The 27,780-nt window shown below is 51.0% G+C and overlaps 1 protein-coding gene across 2 annotated transcripts; it reads right to left on the bottom strand.

The window, feature by feature from the left end:
• Window positions 1-468: 468 nt before the first annotated feature.
• On the bottom strand, window positions 469-27,085 carry KCNJ5 (potassium inwardly rectifying channel subfamily J member 5). Of its 2 annotated transcripts, XM_040483523.1 has the most exons (4): window positions 26,857-27,085; window positions 10,158-10,241; window positions 4,896-5,834; window positions 469-1,792 (listed from the first exon to the last, which is right to left on the bottom strand). In XM_040483523.1, exons 3-4 carry the CDS (start codon window positions 5,830-5,832, stop codon window positions 1,470-1,472), a joined length of 1,260 nt encoding a protein of 419 aa, XP_040339457.1. In that variant the 5' UTR covers window positions 5,833-5,834; window positions 10,158-10,241; window positions 26,857-27,085; the 3' UTR covers window positions 469-1,469. The 2 variants fall into 2 exon arrangements, with proteins under 2 accessions (XP_040339457.1, XP_040339456.1); XM_040483522.1 differs by lacking the exon at window positions 10,158-10,241.
• Between the last annotated feature and the right edge of the window lie 695 nt (window positions 27,086-27,780).

Here is a 27,780-nt window from a genome sequence, read left to right as displayed (position 1 = left end):
GCTGTGAAAATCATAATTCTGCAGCCAGGGAGCATTTGAAATCTCTCTCCAGGTCCAGGGCAGCCTCTCAGGAGCCTGTCTGCCTCGACACGTGTCAGCTGTGCTTCATGGACCTGACCATCTGCCCCGTCTGCCCGCCCTCTTCCTGTGCCGCTAAACTGGAAAAGAAAACCTCCGGAAGTTGTCCTTTTGAAGGCCCTTCTCTGCTGTTTTCTCTCTTCAGGTTCCCCGGCTCCCCGATTCTCCCACTGGTTGCCCTCGCCCCACGTTTCCTTCCCTTCCCGTCTGCCCCCTGGGCCTCATTCCTGCTCTCTGGGCCCAGCCTACGGGGAGGAGGCCCAGGGGCTTCTCAGCTGGGCTGGAAGGTGAGGCCTCCTGGGTTCCCCCTCTTTGTGCTTCACAACTGCCTCCCCTCAGGTAAGGGCGCTGAGCCCGAGGTCAGAGTGTCTTGGCAGTGATTGGCGCTGATTCTCATTTTAAAATTTTAATTGCTTGCCTCTCTGGTTTTCCTCCCCCCTCCTGGTTTCAGTCCTGACTGGCTCATCTTGTGCTGGAAACTCCACTCTCTCCCTGGATCTCACCACAGGCTGAGACCGTGAAAGAAAACTACAGCGAAGGTGATAGGTACTTTGTGATTCTTGGGCCAAAAGTGCGAGAAAAGAACCAGCCACTGGGTTCTGCCTTGGGCGGGAGCTGTGGGGCACAGTACGATGGGGAATGGCCAGGAAGTGGCCCGTGACAGCTGTACATGAGCTCGTGGGTGCGCTGGGTGGCCCAGGCCAGCTTCTGAGAGTTACTTCCAGGAGACCAGGTATCTGGGAGGCTACATGTGACACGCAGAACACAGCAGAGGAAACACAGAGGAGGACAGAACATCAAGGACCTTGTCCTCTGTAGCTCTCAGAAGGTGGACACTGCTCTGGGAGTTGGGAGGAATCGCCTGCGTGATGTGGATTGACCTTAACCCATGAGGTCTGTGAGCCTAGCCCACGACCAGGGGTGTGAGCTTCCAGGGGGGCAGAATCTCCCCGCCCAGAATCCACAACAAGCCTCAGGGTGGTAAGGAGGAGGGGCGAGGGGTGCTGGCCCTTGGAGGGGAGCTGCTGGGTGGTCTGTGAGATCCAAAGAGGGGGGTGATCCCGGCCAGCCGGCAGAGAGAAGTGTGTGTGAAGACAGAGGGCCCTCTGTAACTATCATTGTGGGGAAACCCATCCTGCCGCCAGGGCTGGCAGAGGCCGGGAGGGAAGAGGCAGCATTGCCACAGGGGCCCAGGCCACAGGCCCCCTACTCAGGAAGGGCTGAGCTGGGAGATGCCGGGACTGGACATACTGTTCCTCCCCATGGAGCCTTGATGGCCCCGGGGCCCCCCAAACAGCGCAGTCACATCATTCCTCCTCCTCCCCCGGCTCTGTGGCAGGTGCTGTGCCCCTAGAGGCCAGCGAGGGGAGGTCGTGGGGACAGTACCGTCCTCACACTGAACCCGTGTTCTCCCGGGACCCACCCAGGCCCTCGGGCCCGTCCTCTCCCTCCTGCTCGGCCTCTGTATCGAGCTCCGTTTCAGCACAGCCCCCCGGCAGGGGTGGGCTAGGGAGATACTGGAGGAGCCGGCCTTCCCGCCTCATTTCTGCCAGCTCCTTGGCACAGCAGCTGGGCGTGTTGGTCTCGTAGGTGTCATGGAAGGTGTTGTAGTCCACCTCGTAGAAGCCCTTTTCCAAGGTGAGGACTGGTGTGAATCGGTGGCCCCAGAGCACCTCTGTATCCATGTAGGAGCTCCGTGCCTGGCAAGTCATACCTGGGGGGACAGAGGGCACAGGTGTGAGGACTAGCCACATCCATCATCCATCGTCCAGCCAGCATTTGTGCACCTCTACTTGTGCTGAGCACGTTGGAGATGTAAAGCCGAAGAAGGCACAGCCCTCGCCTTAGGAGAGCTCTCCGGGGGGGGGGGGGGGGGAGGCAGAAAAGTAGAAACCAACATGCAAGATTCTGCAGTAGGTTCCTAGAGACTGGGGCAGAAAATGCTGGAACAGACAGAGCCAGTGACATGCATTAAGGTCTAGAAGACTGAGCTACAAAAGAGGCAGGAAAAACGTCTGAACAAAGATAAATACAGAGTGAGTGAATGTTGAGAGACTGACAGGCAAGTAGGACACACAGGGATTGTTTGGGGGTAGACACATATGGGCAGAAGCCTCTCTCTCTCTCTCTCTCTCTCTCACTCACGCACACACACTCACACACCTTGGCTCCTCGACTGGCATGCTCCAATGCCTCCATTCCCTGTCTGCTCAGCCCTTGCATGCTTATGTTATTTTTAGGTGTCGCTTTTTCTCCAGGGAGGAGAGCAGCTTTGTTTATGGATGAGGAAGCCTCTGTGTTTGGGGTCACAGGAAAGCAGCTTTCTGATATTTAATGTTCCGGTGGCTTGCGCTCTTAACTGAAGGAGAAACCCTCTCCAGCTCACGGGGTCTCATGCACACCTAACCCAAGCGAAAGGCCGCTTCCCACCCATTTGTACTCCAGTGCTGGGTACCCCCAGTGCACCCCACACACCGTGGGCTTGCAGCCCGCTCTCTGCTCCTGGGGTGCTGCCTGGGCCGGGCCTTTCCATTCTGTCCTCCCCTGTCACGGCCCAGAAGAGGGGCAGAGGCCTGAGCTGGGCACTGACCAGCCTAGACCCGGGCCAGATGTCCGCAGGCTCGGGGGCCTTGGAGAAGACAGCGGTACAGGACGTCCACGGGGGCCTTTGGGCCGCATCTCCTGGGGCCCTCCCCTTGGGATGTGGCGGGGGCCACCCTGCAGCTAGAGAGCCCACCTGTGTCCCTCATCTGCAAGGAAAAGACGCCCTTCTAGGTGCCAGACACGGTGCTGTACATAGGACACTCGTGTAATCACTTCATCCCCCCCGGCCACCCTGTGAGACGGATGGCACTCGTTTTGCTGACAAGTTAACAACTTGCCCACACTCACGCAGGCTGGTTGTGGCAGAGCTGTGCCAGTCAAAAACCCGCCTGAATCCACGGCCCGTGCCTGGCTCCGAGAGTGTGGCGACTAAGACGTTAAAGTCACGGAGAGGAGAACAGGTGTGGGTGGGAGCTGTCCTCCCCTGGTCTCCCGGGGACTCCCTGTGCTCATGGGAGGGGAGGGGGTCAACCAGGTCGGGCAGGTCACCTGCAGGCCACTGACTCTGAAGGATACCCGAGGGGTGGAGAGCCAGTTTGGCTGGGTCGACACTTGATCCCTCCATGGCAGGTGGGAGCAAAGGCGTGAGGGCAGTGTAGGGCATAACTGTCCAATGTGTCTCCACCTCTCTGACCTGGCCCCTCCTTTGTGGTCCCAGAGTGGAGCTCCTCCTCCAGAAGCTCAGCCCCTGTTCGGATCCCCAACCCAGCACCGAGGGCGGTGTGGCCTGCAAGCCCCCCTCCCCCTGCTCTGCTGCAGGCTTCCTGCGTCCTGACTGTCCTTGGCCCCAGGGGCTCCCTCGGCTGCCACCATATGCTGTCTGGCCAGGCTCCAGCCCCCAGCAGATGGCCGAGCAGCACCCCCGCGCCCGTCCCTGGAGCCTGTTTGCACCCCCAGCCAGCTTCCCCAGGCTCCGTCCAAACGGGAAGGTTTGTGAATGCCCCGTCTGAGTTTCCCACCCAGCCACCAGCCTCCGAAAGGTGAGGAAGGCTTGTTTGGCCATCTTTGTGACAGGCCGCTGAAATTCTGGGAGGCGGTGTGGTGCGGCAGACAAAACTCTGGATCTGTAAGTGGAACACCTGACTATGAACACCTTCTGTCTGCACGAAGCTGTGCGATGCAGCATCAACGTCTGCTAGACGGGACTGGAGTGACCCTGGGGTGCTGTTGCGACTATTAGAAAACTACTTATCATTCCGAGCCTGAGTGCGTTTTCTCCGAGTGCTCCGTCTACTGGGTGAAAAGAAGAGAAAAGAAGGCAAGGAGAGGAAAAGAAAGAAGAAGCAGGGTGCAGGGTTCTGCCGGAGGGCTCCTCCACCAGGAGGTGTGGCAGGGGTGGTGGGAGTGGGGGCTCGTGCTCCCTGGAGCCCCCGCACAGAGGCCTTGGCCTTTGAGGAAGGGCTACCAGCTGCCTGTGAGGGTTCACAGCTGAGCAGGGAGGTGCCAGACTGGCCACGAAGAGGGCGTTTGCGTGGGGTGTAGATACCCTGTTTTCGGCTCGCCCTGTGTTCACTCAGCTGGCCTTCCGCAGGGAAGCTTATGGACAGGCTTCTCCAGAGGGGGGCCAGCCAGAAGAGCTGCTCCCATGGGCCTGGGGCATGGGCCTCTCTCCCAAAACAGGATCCTGTGACTTTGGGAATCCTTGTGTTTGGGAAATGCCACACCGGAGCCTCTTCTCGCAGAGCGACCCGCAGCACGGGGAGACACCGTCAAGTCCTGCTGTAAAGAAGCCAGGGCACCCTGTTTGACTGTATTTCTCCAAGTTCTCTGGTCACAGAACTCTGTTTGGGTAGGCATGTGCTCCAGGATGGGGTGGGGCAGCGTGGCCTGCTGAAAGCGAGGGCCAGCTTTGAGGCATCCTGGCTCTTTGACTGGCTCTTGGACAAAAAGTAGACCAATAGCCTGCCTGTCTGTGCCTCTGTTTCTTTATCTGTAACTTAAGGACCATCATCTCACAGGAGGTGGGAGGGCATTAAAGGCAATATGATACGTTGAAAGTTTAGAACTGCGTGGGGCAATCGGAGGGTTCAGTGAACATTAGCTGTTGTTACTCCCTCTTGAATACACCCCTCAGGTCACACCGTTAGAGACTGGGCTGGCTGAGTGTGCCATCCCAGGATTCTTAGGCACCAACCTCCACCTTCTAGTCCTGGTGACCTAAGCTCCCAGGCACGTTGGAAGGTTCTGTGGCCGAGGAAGATAAAGTGTCTTACCTGTTGCTTCCACCATCCCTTCTAGAATGACCACGACTTCAAACTCCTCCTGATCCAGCTGGGCCCGAGACATCTCCCAGAAAGGGCTCTTCTCATTTATCTCGTGGGAGATGATGAGCGGAGACACCAGGAAGAGACGGTCATCCCCAGTGTCGAAGCCCACGTTAATGTCCGTCTGGTTCAGGGGGATGAACTCCCCTTCTTTGGTCTGCCGGGACTTGATGAGTTTGGCGCGGATGGAGGCCTCCACAATGTGGGAGTTGCGAAGGTCACCCACCCGGAACATGAGGCAGAGCTTCTCGTCCCGCATGGAGATGACCGCGTTGTTGGAAAACATGAGGGTCTCTGCTCTCTTCTTTGGCTGACTGATCTTGACAAACATGCACCCCACCATGAATGCATTGACGATGGAGCCAAGGATGGCCTGGACCAAGAGGAGTATGATCCCCTCTGGACACTTCTCTGTGATCACCCGAAAGCCATACCCGATGGTGGTTTCAGTCTCAATGGAGAACAGGAAGGCAGACACAAAGCCACTGAGGTTTTCAACACAAGGAATCCAATCTTGGTCACCAACGTGGTCCAGATCACCTCGGATGTAGGCAATCAGCCACCAAATGAAACCAAAGAACAGCCAAGTGATGGTGTAGACCATCGTGAAGACAAGCAGGTTGAAGCGCCATTTGAGGTCCACCAGGGTGGTGAAGAGGTCGCTCAGGTACCTATAGGTTTCTTGGACGTTGCCATGGTGGACGTTGCACTTGCCACTCTTTTCCATGTAGCGCTGGCGGGGCTTCTTGCCTTCTGCCAGCAGACGGGTGCGGTCTGTGGCAATGGGGATGTAATCCCGGGCCTGTTTGGGAATCTTCTTAGGGTCCCTGGGAGTGACTCCAATCTCCATATCCTGGTTCATAGCATTCCTAGAATCGCCAGCCATAGCTGGGATGCGTGGAGTTAAAAAAGATATCATCAGTGAGGTGGACTATTCTGATTCACAGAAACACAGGCCTTCAAGGTCACCCTTGCTTCTGGGTTCTCAAAGGCCCCTCATCTGGTATACAGTAGACCCTACTGTGGCGTTCTCAAGGGCAGGGACCATGTTTTCTTATATTACCTGCTTGTATCCCTGGATCCCACTACAGGTTCTAGCATATAGTAGCAGCTCAATAGTTGCTTGCTGAAGGAAGGATGGAAGGAAGGAAGGAAGGAAGGGAGTAAGCGAGGGAAGTGGGAGGGAGGGAGGAAGGAATAGTTGTTTGTTGGATGAGTAAGTATGCAGGTGCAAACCGCACATCGTGTTGAAGGGATTTAAAGATATGTGGGAGCAATTTAAAAAATAAAATCACAACAATTTATTAAGTGCCTGCTACAGTCCATGCATTACACATGGACCGTCACTTGTTATCACGACAACTGGTTGGAGTTGGAGCGTGGGGTCTCACCGTTTGCTTAAGCGTCTATTTATTTCTAATAGTACCCCCCCCCATTAGAATGTAAGCTCCGCATGGGCACAGTTGTGTCTGTTTTGTTCCCTCATACATTCCAAATACCCAGAGGCTAGCCCAGAACATACTGTATCCTCAAAAAGTACTTATTGGATAAATGAATAAATAAATAAGAAAATAGAGTCCCAAAGCAGTAAGTGATTAAGTGCTACCTGGGCCACCAAACATGTATGTACGGGAGCTGATAATCTGGATTCTTGATCACTGGGCCCAAAGTCTGTGTTTTTTTCTTTTTATCTCCCTGTCTCCTCTCTTTTTGTCTCAGATCTCAGCAGCAGACAGAAAGGAAAAGGCAGTGGGTGTCGGATTCACCATGTGGTCACTCCTCCCGTCTGAGTGGGGAGTGCTGCCTGAGCACTTAGTAATATGACAAATTGAAGTGTAGACCCACCATTAAAAATCTTGACACAGTAATTCTGTGGCCTCCAAAAAACTGAAATGGACAGGACATTAATGCCCCTAAGGTTTTCAGAAGGGCTGCAAACTTTTATGTGGAATCAAAAAAGAATGCATGAAAACCAAACTCACAGATACAGAGAACAGATACAGGGGCAGCGAAATGGGTGAGGTGGTCAAAAGGTACAAACTTCTGGTTGGAAAATAAGTCCTGGGGATGTAATGTACAGCACGGCGGTTACAGTTAACAGAAAGATGCTAAGGGGGCGAGTCTTCAAAGTCTTTGTCACAAGAAAAACAATTGTAACTACATGTGGTGATGGATGTTAAGTAATTGTGGTGATCGTTTTGCAATGTATGCATCTATCAAACCATTGTGTTATACACCTGAAACGAATACAACGTTACATGCCAATTATCTCAGTAAAATATCTCAATATTTTACTCAAATATCTCAAAAAATAACTCTCAGAAAGGGCTGTGAAATGTTTTTGGAGGATATGCCATACTTTAAAGAAACATCTAGATACCTGTAATAGTCCGCTATTTTTCGGATATTCTGCCCCCTTGCATTTAAAATACTTTAAGGGGCATCTGGGTGGCACAGTTAAGCGTCTGACTCTTGGTTTTGGCTCAGGTCATGATCTCATGGTTTGTGAGTTTGGGCCCCACATCAGGCTCTGTTGCTGACGACATGAAGCTTTCTTGGGATTCTCTTTCCCCCTCTCCCTGCTCCTCCCCAGCTCCCTCTTTCTCTCTCTCTCTCTGTCTCTCTCTCTCTGCCTCTCTCTCTCTCAAAATAAAAAAATAAACTTAAAAAAAAAAACAACTACTTTAAGACTCTGCTGAAACTAGGAACGACCATGAGAATCTCTACAGTTAATAATCACAGCTTAAATTTCTGAGCATTCATGAACCAGGCCATGTGCTAAGAAATTTACATCCATTAGCTCATTTCTCACAACAAAGCTATTAGACAGGAACTGTTATTATCCCCCCAATTTTCAGGCAAGGACAATGAAACTCAGTTAAGTGGCTGTGTTAGGATTTGAATCTTGGTTTATTTAGCTCCAGCCTGGGGTCTCACAGGACCCACCATACAATGGCTTCTAGACATTGATGTTCTATGGCTCCTGCTTCAACTAATGAGCTGCCTAGTCTGGAAAGTTCTATGAGCTTCTGATCCTGGGGGAATTCACCTCAGGAGATGCTGTTACTCAGCCCTTCACCTTTACAAGTAAACTTGTCTGATTTCACAGGTGCTCCCCACCATTCCGAGGAAGCAGGGTCCCTGGTAGCAAATCCCAGATGCGTGTTCTATAAACCATGGAGGAAGAGTTCACCCATCACAAAAAAAGTCAGATGATCCTGGCAGACCTTTTTCTCTGCTGCCTTGGTGGTTGCAGCAATTTCAAGGTAACCTTTAAAATATCACATTGAAGGGTCATCAGGAAGGCTGTTTGTCTCAGACATCCGTTGGCCATTTCCCATTCTGCAGAGGGCCACCTGCTCCCTGCTCCCTCACATGGCAGTTACAAAGATAAATGAAACCAGGAGCGAAGTGCTTGGTGCTGCTTTGCAGAATCCCAAGCGTGATGTCACTCTGCCCCTTGGTAGGAGACTGTTTACTGACGACTCACTCAGAGATACCCAGAAACAATGAGAATTGCTGCTAATTCCAATGCCTTGTGTGCTCCTGGGGACTCCAGCTGTTGGAACCCAGAGAGGGGTCTAATAGGAGGGCTGTCCATGGACTCCCCATGCCACTGACTCTGGGCAAGGGCAGGTGCAGTGCTGGCAAGAATGAGTCACTGGCTAGGGCACCTGGGGAAGCACCTTCTCCTGCCCCAGCTCTTCCGGAGAAACAGCTTTTCTGCTGATTTTCTGCACTGTTTCCTTCTTTACTTTGAAACATACTTTTGTATGTTCTTGTAGGAGAAAGCCTTGCTCTGTACTAGAAACAGAGAAAGATTTTCTAGGACCCCTCAGTCAAGATCTGAGAATTCGTTGTGCTCAGCAGACAGGGAAAGGGTTTACTTGATATTGGCATCCGTTCTCCAAGTGTACTAAAATCATCTGCCAGAATCATTTTCTTGCTCAGCCCAGGTTGAGATCTGGGTTCTAGCCCAGCTTCCAAGAAACTTGTTCTGTGACCCAAGGAAAAACAGTGTTAACTTTCTTTGCCTCAGTTTACTCTGCTATGAACCCCAGATAATATTTTCCACCATTCCAGCTCTGGGGGCCATTATGGGGATCTAGGGAAAGACTATATGAAAACAAACAGAAGTGTGAATATAAATATAGGTCCATAAACTCTCCTTGAATTGAAATTTAATTCAATGTCCCATTAACCCTCACTTGAAGGATGAAGAAAGAGACACAGAGCATCTAAGTCAAGGGCCGGAGGGCCCCGGTGGGCCATCTGCTGGGCAAGGCACCACGCTCACAGGTATAGAACCTCTCCTACCCGGATTTCTTCCTAAGAGTAAGTGAAATGCCCATTCTGGAAATCTTGGCCTCCAATGCTATGGGCCCATAACATGAAAAGAATTTTTAGGGATGATGGAGATGAGCTTTTTGAATCAGATTTTCAAGATCTATTCTATTAACTCATGCACCCATTCAGCAAGCGTTAGTGGAGGAACCAGTCCAGCTTTTGTGCTAAGAGCTGGAGAGTAAGTAGTGAATGAGGTGATACAGACCCAGCCTCCATGCCCTTTAGAGTCTAGCACTGCCCCCTTTGAACCCAGGGGTCCGGGCCGGGGAGAGGCTTTGGACTGGAGGAGGCAAGCCAGTAAGAGAGCTGCTCTCTGCAGGACCAGGAAAGGCACTGACTTGAGCAAATCCCATTAAACCCCATCAGGCCTGGTGCCGCTACTCATCTGTAATCCTTTCCTGTGTCTGTGAGTAGGAAGCTGTGCCCAGACATGATTAAAACTCTTGGGAAAGACAGAGCCTGAAGTCCAGCAAAGTGGTGAAAACTCTTTGATATAAAAGCACAAACGGAGAAAGAATGAAAGGAGGCACAATCAAAGGAAGTTGTACTTAAAAAAAAATTTTTTTTTTAACATTTATTTTTGAGAGAGAAACAGACAGAGTGCGAGGGGGGGAGGGGCAGAGAGAGAGGGAGACACAGAATCCGAAACAGGCGCCAGGCTCCGAGCTGTCAACACAGAGCCCAATGCGGGACTCGAACTCACAAACTGTGAGTTTAGATGATGCCTGAGTGAATCTGACATTCTTTTAAAGGGGCCTCTGTATTAAGAATTCCCACCCCTCCCCCACTGGACACACACGGTAAACAAAGTCCTGTGTCATGGGGATGCTTTTTCTACAAAGTCAGGAGCCGTGGACACAGTACCTCGGTACAAGCTGCACTTGGAAGTCGTCAGGGTTTCCGGAAGGGAGCACTAGGCTGGGAGTCTTGTTTCAGACTGGTTCCCTACTGTGAAAAGGAGAAGAGCAGATATCCTTCACGATTTCTTCCTTTCTCTCTTACATATGCTGAGTCAGTGTCTTCCCGGAGATTTGAGATATGGGATGAGGCTGGAGGAGGGATCATGAAGAACATACTCCTACTTCAGGCTAAATATTTGTATACTGTTCTACATGAATCTCTGTGGCTATTACTGAAATATGAAAATGCTCCAAATGGTTGATGAATAGGCTGTCCCAATGCTCTTGAGGACCTTCAAGATTAGCAGGGAGTAGGGGCCCTGGGTGGCTCAGTCGGTTAAGTGTCGACTTCAGCTCAGGTCATAATCTCAAGGTTCGTGGGTTCAAGCCCCACGTCGGGCTCTGTGCTGACTGCTCAGAGCCTGGGGCCTGCTTCAGATTCTGTGCCTACACTCTCTTTGCCCCTGCCCCACTTGTGCTCTGTCTCTCTTTCTCTCAAAAATAAATAAACATCCAAAAAAAGAGAGAAAGATTAGCAGGGAGCATTAAAGGTGTTACCAATGGAGTATGTGCTGGGTATAGAGAAGGCACATGCAGGCGGGCAGAATTCTAAGATGCTCCCATTATTCCTGCCCCCCCCCATAGAAACTCCCTGTAATTCCCCCAGATCTGGGGAAGGGATACTCTCTCCCATGACACGCCACAGCTGACTTTAAGAAAGGGAGACCACCTGGGGTGAGCCAGACCTAATCAGGTAAGCCTGTAAAGGGACTGGGGCTTTTTCTGAAGCAGAAGCTTAGAGGCATGAGCAGAATTAGATGAGAGGGAGAGGCTCTTGGCTAGCTGTGAACATGGAGGGGGCCCAGTGGCAAGGAAAGTAGTGACCTCTGGGAGCTGACAGCAGCCCCTCGTGACAGCCAGCAAAGAAACAGGGACCTCGGTCCTAATAACCACCAAGAACTAAGTTCTGCCACAACCAGAGGAGCTTGAGTTCCAAAGGAGTGCGTAGCTTGCTGACACGTGGATTTCAGTCTTCTTAGACTCAGAGCGAAGAACACAGTCATGTCATGCTTGGACCTCTTACTTAACCCTAAGCCTAAAACTGGCTGTTGTTTTAAGCCATTTAGTCTACAGTCGTTTGTTGTGCAGAAAAAAATAAGACAAAACAAAACAAAACAAAAATAAACAAAACCAAAAAAACCCACTAACACAGACTAGAAGGGGGAACCAGGTAGTAAGTAGTTAGGAAAGCTGACCCTGGCATCAGATTACCCAGCTTCTGATCTGACCTGGAGCTGAGGGACTTTGGGGGAAGTTACTGCTCTGAGCCTCAGTTACTTTTTCTGCAAAATGGGGATGATGAGGGGACCAACCAGGGAGGGCTGCCGTGAAGACTGAATAAAGGTTGAGACCAGTACTTATTTTCCATCCAGGGTAGAGTTGGGGGGGTGGGGCAGGAGGGCTTCAAACAATTCAGGAGAAGAAAGAGCCAACAGCCCCTAGTGTCTACTGGGTGTCAGCATCATGCTTCCAGCAGCTTCTTTCACTCCACAGGGAGGCACGGTCTTTATTTTCCAAAGAGGGACACTGGGGGGGGAGCGTGAATAACTTGCCCAGTCACACAGCAACTGTGGAGAAGCTCTCTAGAACCCACAGTAGTTGTGCTGGATGAGTCATTGCTGCTTGGAAAGGAGCTCTCACCTCGCTCCCGTCTCTCTGGGGTCCCCAAGCGGCTAGGCCTGAAGAACTTTCTAAGAACTCTCTCGCCCGTGGCCCTTGCACGTAGAGGCAGAGGCTGTTCTGGGGCTCAGATATGGGTGGCTCACTCTTCTGCTCCTCTCTTCCTGGGTCCCGGTGAGCTGCCCTCCTGGGGCAAGAGCGGGACAAAGAGGGGGAGGGGAGGTGACCAGGACAGGGGAGCCCCAAGCACGAGCATGGCGGGGATCTGGGAATCCCTAGAGGGGGGGCCTGGAGCATGGGGTCGGGGTCCCCTGGCGTGTCCAGCATGACCCCGGCCACTCTCCCGTTGCTGGTCTCTTGGAATGAGACGCAGGGGGCTTTCCATGACCCTTCTTTTCTCAGCAGGCTGCCAGAGGACAAAAGGTTGGAAACTGCAGTTCTGGCCTCTGCCTTTATAGCTCCCTCGGGGCCACCCCGGGCTGCCCTTCCTGACCGACGCACAAGCAGCTGGAGAAGCTTGGGGGGGGGGCAGGGGAGAGCAAGACCGGCCCCGGCCCCTGGATGGGTGGGGCTGGCCCAAGAAATCCATGTCTGAGCCCTGCTTCCCCAAGGAGGGGGTCAGCGGCCCCAAACCCCCAGAGCCTGTGTCCAAACCACACTGATGGGCTGGCTGCTGCCAGGGGGCCAGTCCCGCTCTCCCAGCTTTCAAAATAACCATCCTTAAAAAAAAAAAAAGAAAAAAAGAAAAACTTCAGCGCATTCTGTGGTTTAATGGCAAAAGAGCACAGTAGTAATACATCTTTAAAAACCCATCAGGTATTTTATTTTAAAGCGCAATCATTTTGCAGCTATTTGTTCTTGTTCACTCAGATGGAAACCTATTCTTTAATTTAGTGTGTTGTGGTTTTATTTTTTGAACCTAAGTTCAAAAACGATCTGGGTGATAGCACGTGTGAGACTAGGCGTACAAGCCCATTGAAAACTGTAATGCGCAGATTCAGTCATTCATCCAATCCGTGAGACCTCCACTGACCCCCCTGCAGGCTTTAACTGTGCTGGGCCCTGGGGGTAGGAGGAGGTAGATGAGCACTTTACCACCTTTCTTGTGCTTTCTAGTCCCAGAGATCTTGTTAACATGCAGATTCTGATTCGGCTGGTCTGGGGTTCCCAGAGTCTGCATTTTATCAAGGAGCTTCCAGTCATGTTAATGCTGCTGATCCTCTCTTTTTTTAAAAAAAACCTTTTTTTAATGTTTATTTTATTTTTGAGAGGGAGAGAGAGAGACAGACAGAGTGTCAGCAGGGGAAGGACAAAGAGAGAGGGGAAACAGAATCCGATGCAGGCTCCAGGTTCTGAGCTGTCAGCACAGAGCCCGGCATGGGGCTGGAACTCATGAACCGTGAGATCATGACCTGAGCTGAAGTTGGACGCTTAACTGACTGAGCCACCCAGGCGCCCCTCTCTCTCTCTCTCTTTTTAATGTTTATTTATTTTGAGAGAGAGAGAGAGAGAGAGAGAGAGGGCACGTGAGTGAGGGTCAGAGAGAGTGAGAGAGAGTGAGAATTCCAAGCAAAGCTCCATGCTGTCAGCGCAGAGCCCGACTCAGGGCTTGGTCTCAGGAACCCTGAGATCCTAACCTAAGCGGGTATCCAGAGTCCCTTGTTCTTGGGTGGTCGCCTCCCCAGCTGAGCCACCCATGCGCCCCCTGCTGGTCCTCTTGGAGTTGCAAGACTTCCCTGCAGGCGCACATTGTAATCAGCCCGGAGCTGGACACCAGGCTGATGCCTACGTCCCGCCCCCAGAGAACCTGACCCCAGGGGATTCTAACAGCAACCAAGATTGAGGACCACTAGTGTCTTTTCTGCCCTCTAGGAGTCACGGCCTGCTGGGGAACACACGGCAAACAGTCAGGGTAGCAGAGAGTGATGGCCAGACCAAGAGACAGGTCTTAATTTGGCTTGGCCAGGGTGAGTGAGGAAGGGCCAGGAACGACTTGGTGAGGAAGGTACCCGGCAAGTGAGGTGGAGTGAGCTGCTCGCCATGAGACGCTGGTGGGCTAAGCACCTGTCATGAGCCATCTCTGTGCCAGGTGATGTTTACACACTGTCTCATTTCATATTCATAGATCTATTAAGCCTGCCTTAATTTACAGATGATTTAGTAACTTGCTGAACGTCACTGAGCTCTTAAGCGGCTGGACCGCGTGTGTCTGATTCTAAAACCTCTAAAAGCGGCTGCCGCTGCCTCTGAGGTTACTCGGCCTCGGCCCTCGGGGTTTGACCAGGCTCTCAGTGGCTCTGAGCCTCAGGGGGGACCCGACCCTGAAATATCTGGCCCAGGAGACTGCCAGATGGACACGCGCCTGGTCTGTGCCATGCAACCACTTCAGGATCTGCTGCTGGGCAGCCCCACGTCCCCAGGCTGCCCGGAGCCACCTTCCTTTCCCCCCCGAGGGGACTGTACCTTCCATCCACCCTCCTACTTGCCCTCAGAGGCCCCCTGCTCAGGCTTACAGCTGCTCCTTGACTTTTTCTAACAACGGCAACACTTGCCCCCACAGGTCCCTAACTGTTCCAAAGAGACGGGGGGAGGGGGGGTCCGTGTGTCCCAGCTGACACCTGTTCAGGTATAATCACCGAGCGCCCCTTCCACTCCCAGAAATGTCAGGGTTTGCACAACATGGCCCCATACAGGGAAGACACAACTTCCCGGCAGTCACCGATTCCTCTAAGAGTAAGTCTCCTGCCTCTAAGGTGTGTCTATTTCTGCCAGGAGTGGGGTGAATACCTTGCCATTCCTGAATTTCTTTTTTTTTTTTTTTTACGTTTATTTATTTTTGAGACAGAGAGAGACAGAGCATGAACGGGGGAGGGTCAGAGAGAGGGAGACACAGAATCTGAAACAGGCTCCAGGCTCCGAGCTGTCAGCACAGAGCCCGACGCGGGGCTCGAACTCACGGACTGTGAGATCATGACCTGAGCCGAAGTCGGCCGCCCAACCGACTGAACCACCCAGGCGCCCCACCATTCCTGAATTTCTTAGCTGAGTGGGGCGTGCAGCCTGCAGTAACCAGAACCCATGAGGCTGGTGCCAGACTCCGCGGTCCACGGAGCTCAGTGAGCGGAGGTGCTCGGCTGAATTCTTTCTGAGCTCACTGGCCACGTACAGATAATATACTTTCTGCCATTTTGCATTTGAATAGAAGCTCTCTTTAGGCCTTCACTTTCTTTTTTTAAATTTTTTTTTTTAACGTTTATTTATTTTTGGGACAGAGAGAGACCGAGCATGAACGGGGGAGGGGCAGAGAGAGAGGGAGACACAGAATCGGAAACAGGTTCCAGGCTCCGAGCCATCAGCCCAGAGCCCGACGCGGGGCTCGAACTCACGGACCGCGAGATCGTGACCTGGCTGAAGTCGGACACTTAACCGACTGCGCCACCCAGGCGCCCCGAGGCCTTCACTTTCATGTTTTTGATAGAGACAAGGATTTTAAAAGATTTAATTCTCTTTATCCTGGGAAAAGCAATGATATGACTACATAAGTGCAACCAAAACTTGCTCTGGGTTTCGGGAGCACAATACGGAGCGGTGGGGAGTGAGGTGAGGACACACACACAATCGTAACGGGAACAACTGTTATTCAGCCGCTGCTGGTTGTTACCATGCCAGACTGTGGAGCTGGTGCCGTAAGACCTTCCACTTTCTTTTTTCAGAAAAGCAAGAGATGAAGACTTTTTTTTTTTTTTAGATGAAGACTTTTAAACAGGGATTTTTTTTTTTTCAACGTTGACAACGAATTCGACCATTTTTGAAACAGCAAGCTAACCAAAGAAAATAGATCCATGAGTCAGATTCAGTCTGTCAGCTGCCAATTTATACTCCTGGGCTCCTGAGTCGGAGAGAGGCTTTTTCCTCACATGGGCGCGTTGGATTGTACTTTGAGTTATGCTGAGCATGGCGTTAAGAGTTGTGGTGGCACCAGAAAATTCTCCCTAACAGGTCTTCTGTGAACACGGCCTGTCAGCCCTCAGTACACGGGAAGCCAGAAGGCCCATCTGGGACTCACATCACAGCAAGGAGAGGGGTAAATGGGTTGTCCTTCCCTGCCCACTGGTCCGGTTCCTATGGTCCTAACAAGCCCTGTCTCCTCACCGACAGCCTTGTCCTCCCCAGTCTCCTCCACTGTGCAGGCGACTGTCGCGACCCCTCCGCCTTCCTACAGTGAATCTTCTGTCTAGCTGCCTTTCCCTCTCCAATTGCACCCTTTGCAAGTACGCCGTCACGAGCAGAATCTCGGACAAGCATCGCAGCCCGCCATCTCAGTCACGGTGGACGTGGTTCTCAGCGGGGAGAAAATTCTATAATGTCTATAAATGCCTCAGAGAAGGTGGAGGGAGCTCCCTCTCCAGAGGGGGGCTGTAAGGACAGGAGCATGGGGCAGGTCAACTCCCGAGCTCGTTTCTGGCTCCCAGGTAATGGATACTGATCACCAGCGATGACAGTACCCTAGAACAATGGGACCGCGAGGCTCTGACGCGGGTAGGGTTTGACCACCTGTGCTGGTCTGAGGCCCAGGCTGCTCCTCGCTCTCGTGGGCCCGCAAGGGCTTGGGGAGCGCCTACTGTTGGTTCTGCTCCGAGCAGAGTGCCCGGTAAAGGGGGTTCTGCCAAGATCTGCCATTGCCAGAGTGAACTTGGGCACCCCTCTCTCTGGAGTGCAGAGGTCTCCCATGGCTTTGTGGGTGGGTGGGGGCTGCATGTGGAAGGAGCAGAGTCAAGGGCTTTCATTGAAACACGGAGCCGGGGACAATGTGGTGGGAGGAACCGCCTGTGTCAGGACACTTCATCACTGCAGATGTTCTGGCACACCCTGTTCCTGATAGCTCGGCTGCCAAGGCCACTGCGAGGGAGCCACTGGGGAAGGCAGGTGAGGAGGCCTCAGACGACGAGGGCCCCGCCCCCCCACCTCCCGACGGCATCGGCCTGGCTCAGGCTGCCCCTTCCTGGAGAGCGGTCACAGACTCACACATCTCCCCCTGCCCAGGCATCCCAGGCCTCCATCCTGGGGCAGCCTCTCTCCCTTCCAAGGAAGGGGAGCCCTTGAATCTGGCCCCCCGGCACGAGTGTGATTATTATCTACAGCCAAGTCAAGGTCTGAGGCTGCTCCTAGAATAACTCAGCTGTGCCTCGTTTCCACTCAGAGCATCTATTCCGTCTGCACCCCACCTTCCCTCTGCCCTTTCCTCTCGTTCTGCTATCGTTTAAAACGTGTGCTGGATTTATTTCCTGTAGCTGGTGACGCTGACTTCTTGTTTTTCTTCGCAGAACAGCCGTCGGAGTGAAATGTGCATGCATATGCTACTCCGAATAGGTGCCTTGTGTAAATCAGCTCACTTAACCATCCCAACAACATTTTAGAGCGAAGGACTGTGTCTGTTAGACAAACAAGGAGGCTGAGAGTCAGAGAAGGTAAAGAAGTTGCCGACGGTCACGTGGCTCCTAAACAGCAGAACCCGGTTTTGAACTGACCGTGGCCGAATTGCAGAGCTGGTGCTCTCCTGCTCTCCCACGTGAAGCCCATCCAAGTCCAGAGCACTAAACAGAGTGCGATCTTGGTTCTGAATTATAATCCTGACTTTCCTGGCCGCATATCTGGCTCTGAATTACACATTACTGCATAGCTCCCTATCTGGGGTCTCTTTCCTATGTAAGAAATGGAAATATCCAAGGGAATCATAATGGTAATGAAATAGCTGCCATTGTTTCAGGGAAATTCTACACTACCAGATAATAGTATAATATACTTTGTTCCCTAACCTGAATTGTTACAGGCTAAGAGCAGGCACGAAGTTATGAAATAATACCACTATTATCGGTATATGTCATCAGGATGGAATAATAATAGTAATTGGCATCTCTGTTGGGGGTCTCTCAGAACTCTTGGATTGGCTCATGAGAATCCTATAATATTAACCTCACTTGCTAGTTGCATAGTTGTGGCTTACACAGGGCACACAACTGCTGGTTAACTCCGTCCCGAGATGATGACACTGTAGACACAGCAACACTGAGTGTGAAGTTTTATGTCATATAAACACTGAAAAATGTAACAAAGGCTTAACAGGTGGCTTTGACTTCTGGCTGCACTTCTGGTGAAGGGGGCCAGTCAATGCCACAAGGGGCACCAGAAGGTTGAGTCTGGGGCCTTCGGAGCCGTGGGCAGCCCAGACAAGGGAAGATAATTAGCTGTCTTTCAAACCGCATCTTTGGAGACTTTGGCACCAACATTCTAAGGAAGTAATACAAACTTGTGCGTTAGTTTATGGTATCTGGAGAGAAACATGTACTCTATGAGAAGTGCTGTGGACTAATCCCGTTACTTGTCATTAAAGAAACAAAAATACTGACACTTCACCATAAAGATAAAAAGCAAGGAGAGGAGGATTAAAGGGTGTTTCACCCAAGGTTTTGTTTTGTTTTGTTTTGTTTTGTTTTGGAAGACACAGTTCTTGTCCGAAACGGGAGCAGGCAGATCTGGCACTTGCTGGTGGAGTTCAATTCTTTGGAGAAAATACAGAGACAAAAAGATCATTTTGATGGTATTGAGAAGGTTTCCTTGAGTAGATTTGAGTCCAAATACACCCGGCAATTTTTAAAAGGTCAATATTAGGCTTATTTCAAGGTATGGAATATAGATTTGAAAGTCTTAATCACGGTGTGAGTACTTTTCAAGCAATTGAACATTTCATATGTCCCTAATTATCGAGCAGTGCCTCTATGGAGCAGGCCTGGAAGCCTGTGACTGAGGTTCCCAACTCGTTTGGCCCTCATTTGCTTAAGATGGAATATCTCATTGCCTTTCTCGGCAGGCTGCTGTGGGCCACTCGAGGGGCCCTTCTGTCTATTTTTCCTAATACTTAGCCGTGGCTTACCGGCCACAATGCGGATTCACCCACCCAGCCCCCCTGCAGATGATGTATGAAAAATCATGAATAAAAGGGCATGAAAATCAAATTAATTCATTTTCCATTTCCCCCACATTTGTATCTGTCTATCCAGTACTTTTCCTTTTTAAGCCTGCTGTCCCTTTGAAAGCGAGCAGCACGGTTATAATACATTCTCCTCATCGTAACCCTGCACTGTATGCATTCTGCATTAAATAATAAAGGAGATTAATAATTAAATCAAAATGAAAAACCACTTGTTTCCTGTCTACAGCCCAAGGGACAGATTTCCTGGGCTGGTGCCAATTTATCAATGATGATTAGAGACTAGGAGGCAGGAGGGGCGCAGAGAAGACAACCACGAGAAAGCAGAGTCATGTGAATATGAACGTACTGATATGCGAGGAAAAAAGAAGGGACGATGATGACAGGTAACTGAATGGGGAGAAAAGACCAGACAGGTAAAATCCCAAAAGTTATAGTTGAAACCTACTGGGGGCTCACCATACCCCACATTGGACTCTAAATGCTTTACATGTGTTAACTCGTAATCATTTCAGAACAGGTGTGAGATAGATACTGTTTCCCCCATTTTACAGATGAAGAAACTGAGGCACAAGGCAGGGTAAGCCAACTGCCCCGAAGCTAGTGTTTGTGTGGACTGAAACCCAGGCTAACTGGCTCTAGGCTCATTCTCAGAGTCCAAGGACAAAAAACAGGGAATGCCCCAAATGAGAGGAATGACAAATATTAAGGGAGAATAGACAGGAGAAGTCAGCGAGAAAATGACAAAGATGAAAGCCTAAGAATAAAAGACTTGAGAGTGAAAGTAGGTTAAGAAACAAAGGATGAAAAGACAAAACAGTGAAAGTGAATACAGGCAAGAAGAAGAAAAGAAAGAACAGAGATGATCAGTCAAGGGGAATAAGTCATCAAGTGCTTATTGTCCGATGCTTTTCCTTTGCTATCTTGTTTTTCCATGCTATGTCAAGGTAGGTGTTACTATACCCATTTTACAGAAGGCAAAGTGAAGGTCTGAGAAGTGATATACACAAGGTCACACAGTTGGTTTATGGGAGATCAGACATTTTGTTGATTACAAAATATCAATGAGGGGCACCTGGGTGGCTCAGTCGGTTAAGCGCCTTCCTCTTGGTTTCAGCTTAAGTCGCAATCTCACAGTTCCTTGAGTTCGAGCCCTGTGTCGGGCTCTGTGCTGACAGCACAGAGCCTGCTTGGGATTCTGTCTCTCCCTCTCTCTGCCCCTCCCTCGCTCTCTCTTCTCACTGTCTCTCTCAAATAAACTTTAAAAAAAAAGTGTCAATGAAAGACATTAAAGAATATCTAAATAAGGAAGAAATATACTGTGTTCATAGACTGGAAGACTCAATAACAGTAAAGATGTCAATCCTCCCCAGACTGATGTGCAGGCTTAATGCAATTCCTATCAAAATCCCACCAGATTTTTCATAGGTAGAGAGATTATGCTAAAATTTCTATGGAAAGGTAAAGGAACTAGACTATCCTTGTAAAACAGTTTGAAAAAGAATAAAGTGGAAGAAATCAGTCTAGTGCATTTTAAAACTTATTGTCTAGCTAAGTGATCAAGTCTAAGTGGAACCGGAGGAGAGACAGACACATAGATCAATAGAACAGAACCCGGAACCCAGAAATAGACCTTCACAAATATACCCCACTGGTTTTTGACAAAAGCACAAACCGGATTCAATGGAGGAAAGACTGTCTTTACAACAAATGGTATCAGAACAATAGCCACAGACAGAAAGATGAACGTGACTGAGTCTCAGACCTTATACAGAAAGTAACTCAAAATGAATCACGCACAAAGTATAAACGAGACAGCTGTACAACTTTTAGGAAACAAAAGAAAACCTGCGGAAACCTTCAAGATCTACAGCAGGCAGAGAATTCTTCGACTTGACACAGAAAACCTCATCCATAAAAGGAAACACCTATAAACTGGACCTTGTCGGAATTAAAAAGTTTACGTTTTGCTGAAAAAGACCTTGTTAAGATGAAAAGACATGCTCCAGAGTAGGAGAAAATGTTTGCAAACCATGTATATGGCAAGGGTTAGTACCTGGCATGCATACAGGACTCTCGAGATCCAACAGTAAAGCAAACAATCTAATTAGAAAATGGGTCTAAGACACGAAAGGACATTTTCCTAAAGAGAACATATGGGGAGCAAACAAACACATGAAGAGATGGCCAATATCATTAGCCATTAGGGAAATGCAAAACCACAGTGAGATATCATCGCACACCTATGAGGATGGCTAAAATAAAAAATAGTGACACCACCACATAGTGGCAAGGATGTGGAGAAAACGGATCACTCCTCCTACGCTGTGGATGGGAATGTAAAATGGTACAGCCACTATGGAAAACAATTTGACAGTTTCTTGAAAAACTAAACATATAATTACCATGTGAACCATCAATTGCACTTCTGGGCACTTATCCCAAAGTAATGTAAACTTATGTTCATGCAAAAACCTGTATACAAATATTTATAGCAGCTTTATTCATAATAGCCTCAAACTGGAAACAAGCCAGATATCCTTCGAGGGGTGAATGTTTGAATGACTTCCACATCCACACTGAGATATGACACAGCCCATATACTCATGCACACACACACACACACACACACACACACACACATATCCCTGGATCAATCTCCAGAGAATTATACTGATTGAAAAGCCAAAAGGTAGGGTCACCTGGGTGGCTCAGTTGGTCAAGCATCTGACTTCGGCTCAGGTCATGATCTCGCAGTTCATGGGTTCAAGTCCAGAATCAGGCTCCCTGCTGTCAGGGCAGAGCCTGCTTCAGATCCTCTGTCCTCCTCTCTCTCTGCCCCTCCCCCTCTCATGCTCTAGTGCTCTCTGTCTCTTTCTCTCTCAAAAATAAATAAACATTAAAAAATATTTTAAAAAAGAAAAACCAAACGGCTATATACTGTATGACTAAATTTATATAACATTCTTGAGCTGATAAAAACTAGAAATGAGGGGCGCCTGGGTGGCTCGGTCGGTTAGGCGTCCGACTTCGGCTCAGGTCATGATCTCACCATCCGTGAGTTCGAGCCCCACGTCGGGCTCTGTGCTGACAGCTCAGAGCCTGGAGCCTGTTTCCGATTCTGTATCTCCCTCTCTCTCTGCCCCTCCCCTGTTCATGCTCTGTCTCTCTCTCAAAAATAAATAAACGTTAAAAAAAAATTAAAAAAAAATAAAAAAAATAAAAAAAAAAACTAGAAATGAGGGCAAGTTAATGGCTGCCAGGGGGTGAGGAAGAGGTGGGACCGGAGGGAAGTAGGCGTGGCTATAAAAAGGGGCAGCATGAGAGATCTTGGCTGTGAGGGAAATGTTGTTTTGTTGAGTGAGTGAACATTTAAGGTAAAGATTCAGGGGGAATCTGAATGGATGAGAAGAAGGACCAGTGCAAATGCAAGCCCCGCCCCTCCCCACCCTGCCCCCCTCCAGGTCAGTCTCAGGGCCTCTGGAACTGGGCTCCTTCCTTGGGCTCCCTCCTCTCTTCCACCTCACTGAATTTTTGAGCCCCCTTGGAAAGCTTTCCTGCTTCTCCCTGGCCTTCCCTAGGCCCTTTTGCCTCACTGTGATGGCTCTTTGCTCTGATGCCGCGAGGTATTCATGGACACGTCTGCTTTCCTCGGGTAGTCAACAGAGGTCGGGCAGGCAGGGTGTGTCAATGACCCAATCTTGTAGCGAAGGTTTCTACACAGGGTCTGGCCTGTGGTAGGAGCTCCATACACATTTTTATTTTTATATCTTTATTATATTTTTAAGTTTATTTATTTAGTTTGAGAGAAACAGAGATAGCGTGAGCAGGGGAAGGGCAGAGAGAGAGAGAAAGAGAGAGAGAGAAAAAAATCCCAAGCAGGCTCCGCACTGTCGGCACAGAGCCCTACACGGGGCTCAAACTCACGAAACTGCGAGATCATGACCTGAGCCGAAACCAAGAGTGGGACGCTTAACCAACTGAGATACCCAGGGGCTCCTCCATATGCATTTTTAAAGGAATACGTGAGTGACATTTAAGTTCGTCCAATAAAAGACACTTTCCAAAGTGACTCAGGCACCCTGACTGGCGCTGTAAGGCCTACATACCTTACTGTCCAGTGGGGTTGCTCTGTGATAGTCCAGGTTAGCTGACTGGCATAACTTTGGTTCGTAAGGGGCTCTTATAAACCTGGGCACCTGTAGGGTCTGTTATCGCTGCTGGATGGCCAGCTTCCTGGAAAGGAGGCAGGACCTAGTCTCTGTTGCTCTTATGACTCTCCTCCCGGCCAGACTCTGGGCATCCAGTGCTCAACAGCACGATCTTGGGAGGGACAGACTCGGAGGGCAAAACACACAGGACACGGGTTCAACCCCCTGATGGTACTTCTCTGCCCTACTTCCTCACTGTTCGTTTTGAGCAGCAAGAAATAATGTAGGAAGATGGCATTAGGGCCTACCTCATATTACAGTAAGAAGCCTGAGATGTGGGACAGGACAAAGAGGCGGACAGCACACCCAGCCTCAAACAACCAAGTTTGAGGATGAGAGTTTGGGGAGAATGAGAGTTTGAAAGCCCTTCGTGGGCTCTCCTTCCCTCCTTCTGCATTTATTTCTCCACCCCCGGCCACCAGCCTCTCTGGCCGCCATATGGGTTGACCCTCGGTGACCCGGAAGCGCTGTTGCCACCTGACCGACTGGTCGGGTTATCCCTGACCTTTGCCCCTCAGCGTGCTCTGGCCTGGAATGATAACGGAGCTTAACATTTGCGCACCAGCCAGGATCTCCAGGGTCATGTGTTAAAGGTTTGGCTCTGACATTTAAGTTAACACGGTTGTTGGCAAGGCTTGCTGCCATCCGGGGCTCTGTTGACTAGAATAGCTCACTTATCAGAATGTCAAGGTAGGAGGAACTAGATAAGCTTGCTGCACTGGCAGGGACATGGCCCCGTTCCTCAGCAGCCAGGGTCTCAGGAAGGGGGAGCCGTCCCCTCCGTTTCCAAATAATCCCAGAGAAAGCCACCCACAAGTCTCTTAGAGAAATACATTCAGGTGGTTTTTGTTTGTTTGTTTGTTTGTTTGTTCCAAATGCCTCACTACACTCCTTTGTGTTTGATCTCCCATGCTTCTTATCTTTTCTTTAGGAAAAAGAGAAAAATTCCTCCATGGCTGACAGCTGTCTCAGGAGACATCTGATGATGGCCCCTCTCTTAGAAACGCTGCCAGCTCTCAATGGCCTGCCTGTAGCTCAGACACAGTGAAAATTTGAATCTAAACATGGCTCCTTCAAACCACCGAATGGACTCCTCCCTTCTCCCCAGGGTACTCCCACCCCCAGCCGAAATACTCAATCAGTATTGCCCAGAAAATGCAAGCTTTTGCTCTCATGCTCCGACGTGGAAGGCATAACCCTGCCTGAAGGACCACGTTCCAAGGCTCTCAAAGGTTAATTGTTCCTGGCACATGCTAAGTGATCAAATAAATGGTTGTTGAACTGATTTAAAAACAAGAAGCTGAAGTAGATGCCATTTTCAAGTACGTGAGCGCCCAGCACACCTATTTGTGGCTTTGCCCACAGAAGGCATGGGGAACTAGGTCACTTTCAGAGCAAATGCTAAGTGGAGAATGGACGATCTGGTTGTCTCTTCCCTGCTGTGGGGTTAACTCCATCACAGGGGACTACGGCAGTGTTGGAGTCTCCTGAATTTCTGGACAGGAAACCCCGGCAGGCATTTGCAGGAAGCCCCAAAGGGATGCTGCCACTCAGCCGGCCGGGGACACTGGGGCAGAGAGAATGTCTGTGACAGAGCCATGCTGATGTTTCCACAGTGGGAGAGCTGGGCTCTGCTCAGCATGTGCCCGCAGACTCAGGGGTGCCCATGTTGGGAAATCCCGCTGAGATCTGCCTGCATCCCCAGAGAAGGCAGCAGAGTTTTCGGACCAGCCCTTTCTCCTTGCTCACGCTTATCGCTTATCCTGTCCCCACTGCTTGCTGGATGGAGTTAGTTCATTCATCCCGTGTCTAATGCAGGCGTGCTACTTCAATAAGACATGTTGCCTGCGAGGAGTACTGGCAGACTGTAGTGGCTTTTGGAGAGGACAGAAGTCTGTGTGAGTGGTCCCCTTTCAGCCAGAGAGCTAGATAGTGTATCTAGAACACGGCTCGGGGAGATAGGGAGGACTGTGGAATGTGCAGACACGCTCTCTATGTGATGTTTCCCCCTTCGGTGGTGACCCTGGTGCTGTTCTGATAATTTAGGCTGCTGTAATAACATAATATCAATCTCATAATTAATATGCAGAGCCTGACAAGTAATAAACACATAACAAATGGCCCAACATACTCCTTCCAAGGTAAAAAAAGGTTGTCTTTTTCCAGCCTCGGGCTGTAAGTCTCTACTCTGTGAACTCCGTTTCAGATTGTCTGGGTCCAGAATGGTACAGGGGATGGGAAGAGGTGAGAAGGGGAAAGTAGGAGAAACAGCCGATGGAAGAAGAGACAATCCCATCGCATACACAAAATGCCCAGTGTCACGTAGTCAGCGTTCAATAAACGACAATTCCTTAATATTACGGCCAAGAAGCATGCACCCTGAGTGCGTGAGGCCATCTAGGGTCAGATCAATAGTTTAAAATCCCAGGCAAGGTGACAAAGCTTTTCGTGCCAGAGCCCAAACGAAGGCCTCCTCCCCCTAACTTCCACACCATCCACACCCTGCTTGGTTCTTCCACCAGATTCTAGGGCGCCCCAGAGCCTCATCAGCCAGCTGATAGGATTTACGCCCGGCTTTGAGGAAAAGGTACGGATTGGGAAGGCCAGCGTACCTTTCGGGGTTACTGTTTAATAGTGGAAAGAGTCTGGCTTTGAAGTCGGAGGACAAGGGTTTAGGGGATAATAGCTCTGCCATTATTCCCGCTCAGAACTCTAAAGCTGTGGTCTCATCTGTAAAGCCGGCGAATGACCTCCACCCCGCGGGACAGGCATCCAGATGAACTCATGTGAATGTGTCTGGCTCAGTACTTGGTTCCATAAATATTAGCTTTTTTTTTTCACTGCTTCTCTCCCACTGGGAAAAGTGCTTTGTGAACCAGAAAGCCCTATGATGTGGTTAGCTTAGCGGTGAGAAAAAGGTACATTTTGGAGTCAGGGCCAGGTGAGAATCTCACTTGTGAGCTGGGTACCTCCCGCGAGTTACACAGCCCCACGTAGCTGCAGCTTCTCAGCCCGAGAAGGCAGATGTGAATATTGGTTCCATTAAAAGGATCAAAAGAGAGCAAAGCGCTTGGCCCATTCTGACACAGAGCAAACAGTCATGTGCCTGTTGATCTTCTGGTGTTCCAGAGGGCTCTCAGAACAGGTGCTGGGCTAGCCTTCCCCGACCTGGTGTTTAGAGTAGGCCCTGGAACTTTGGGGACCAGACCTGGTCCCAGGAGCCATCCCTGCCAGCTTCCAGGAAGTGACCAGGTGGCAAGGAGAGCAGAAAGAGCAAGGCCACGTTTCCAATGTGGCCAGACTTAAAAGAAAGCAAGAGTCAGCTGAGAGTCAAAAGCTGAGGGAGCTGGCCGCCTCCCCCCAGCCCTCTACACCCGGGTATGAAGGCAGAACCCTCACCCCGGGGAGGGGGTGGGGGGTAGATGATGCCCCCACCCTGCCTTGGCTTCTCATTCCACTGCAGGGGGGTGGGGGGTGGGGTTTGGGGACCCTCCCCCTCCCCCTCCCCAGGTAACCCTGTTGCAGCACCTGCACTGAGATGTTTACAACCCTCTGAAGACTGAACTCCCAATGCCTGGGGCACCTGCCGGCTCTGGGGAGCTCGGATTTCCTGGTTGAACTTTAAACCGGCCCTCAGCCCTCCACTGTCCCCGTGGGCTCCCAAAGTGGCAGATGCCTGGCAAAAGCTAACCGCCAGGGGCAAGGGGCACCTTGAGGGTACCCATCCCGCCTTCCAGAACCAGTGGCGGGGGTTAAAAATGCAGAAGGAAAAGAAGGCAACTTACTTGTTGAGATGGGAGCTTCCAAGTCCCACTGATGCTAACTTCTGGGTGCAGGGGCGCTCAGGGCCCTCGCGGGGACCCTCCAGCCCCAGCCATTACCACAGCCTCGGAGTCCGCCTAGAGCTTCTCCCTGGCGTGGGGTCCTGTGGCCAGAGGCTAAGCCATCCTGTCCCTTCCCGCGCCAGCCCCTCAGTCACTCCCTTCCTCCGGCAGCCAGAGGCTCTGCTCACGCTCTCGCTCTCTCGCGCGCGCTCCCCCCTCCCCTCCGTCTCTCCCCCCTCTCCTACCTCCGCCCGCTTCTCTCCCCCGCTTCTCCTCCCCTTCTGCCCCAGGACGGAGGACTCTGTGTAACAACGTGTAATAACCGACTTAAAGGGCCCCAGGCAAAGGCGGGAGGGGCGGGAGGGTGGGGCGGGGTTCCCGGGCGGCCCGGGGCGCAGCGGTTCTGAATGAATCGGATCTGGGAGGTGCGGAGAGCACCCGAGGAGAGGGGGCGGGCAGCTGTCCCCTCCCTCGCGCTCCCTCCCTGCCGCGTCCGGGCTGGTGGTACTAGGGGTGCTTCTGGCCGTGCAGAGAGGCAAAGGATGGAGATCTTGTGCAAGCCTGTGTGTGTGTGTGTGTGTGTGTGTGTGTGCGCGCGCGCGCGCGCCCTCCCGCGTGTGCATGTGCGTGAGCTCGCCTGCATGTGCATGTGTGAGCGCCGCGTGTGCCTGTGTGTGAGCGCGCCTGTGCGTGTGTGTGAGCGCGCGCGTGCTGAGTGGGTGCGGTGGAGCAGAGGAAAGGAAGAAACTAGAAGGGCAGAAATCTTGGATCAGAGCCCCGGACGGGCTGCTCAGCCACCTCGCTGCTGTTGCTTCCTCGCCCTACCGCTCCTGTGGGCGCAGGGAGGGCAGTGGTCCCGTCCAGAGACAGGAAACAGGTCTGCTC

The sequence above is a fragment of the Herpailurus yagouaroundi genome, unplaced genomic scaffold (assembly GCF_014898765.1).
Source record: "Herpailurus yagouaroundi ecotype Mexico unplaced genomic scaffold, PumYag 161, whole genome shotgun sequence".
Taxonomy (NCBI): domain Eukaryota; kingdom Metazoa; phylum Chordata; class Mammalia; order Carnivora; family Felidae; genus Herpailurus; species Herpailurus yagouaroundi.
Note: the sequence above shows the minus strand (reverse complement) of the source record. Positions and strands in the feature narration are given on the sequence as shown.

Excerpts from the sequence above, each read along its gene's own strand:
- KCNJ5 (XM_040483523.1), bottom strand. The coding sequence starts at position 5,832 with ATGGCTGGCGATTCTAGGAATGCTATGAACCAGGATATGGAGATTGGA. Across the intron at positions 1,793-4,895 it reads AGGGATGGTGGAAGCAACAG|GTATGACTTGCCAGGCACGG; the intron begins GTAAGACACTTT and ends CTGTCCCCCCAG.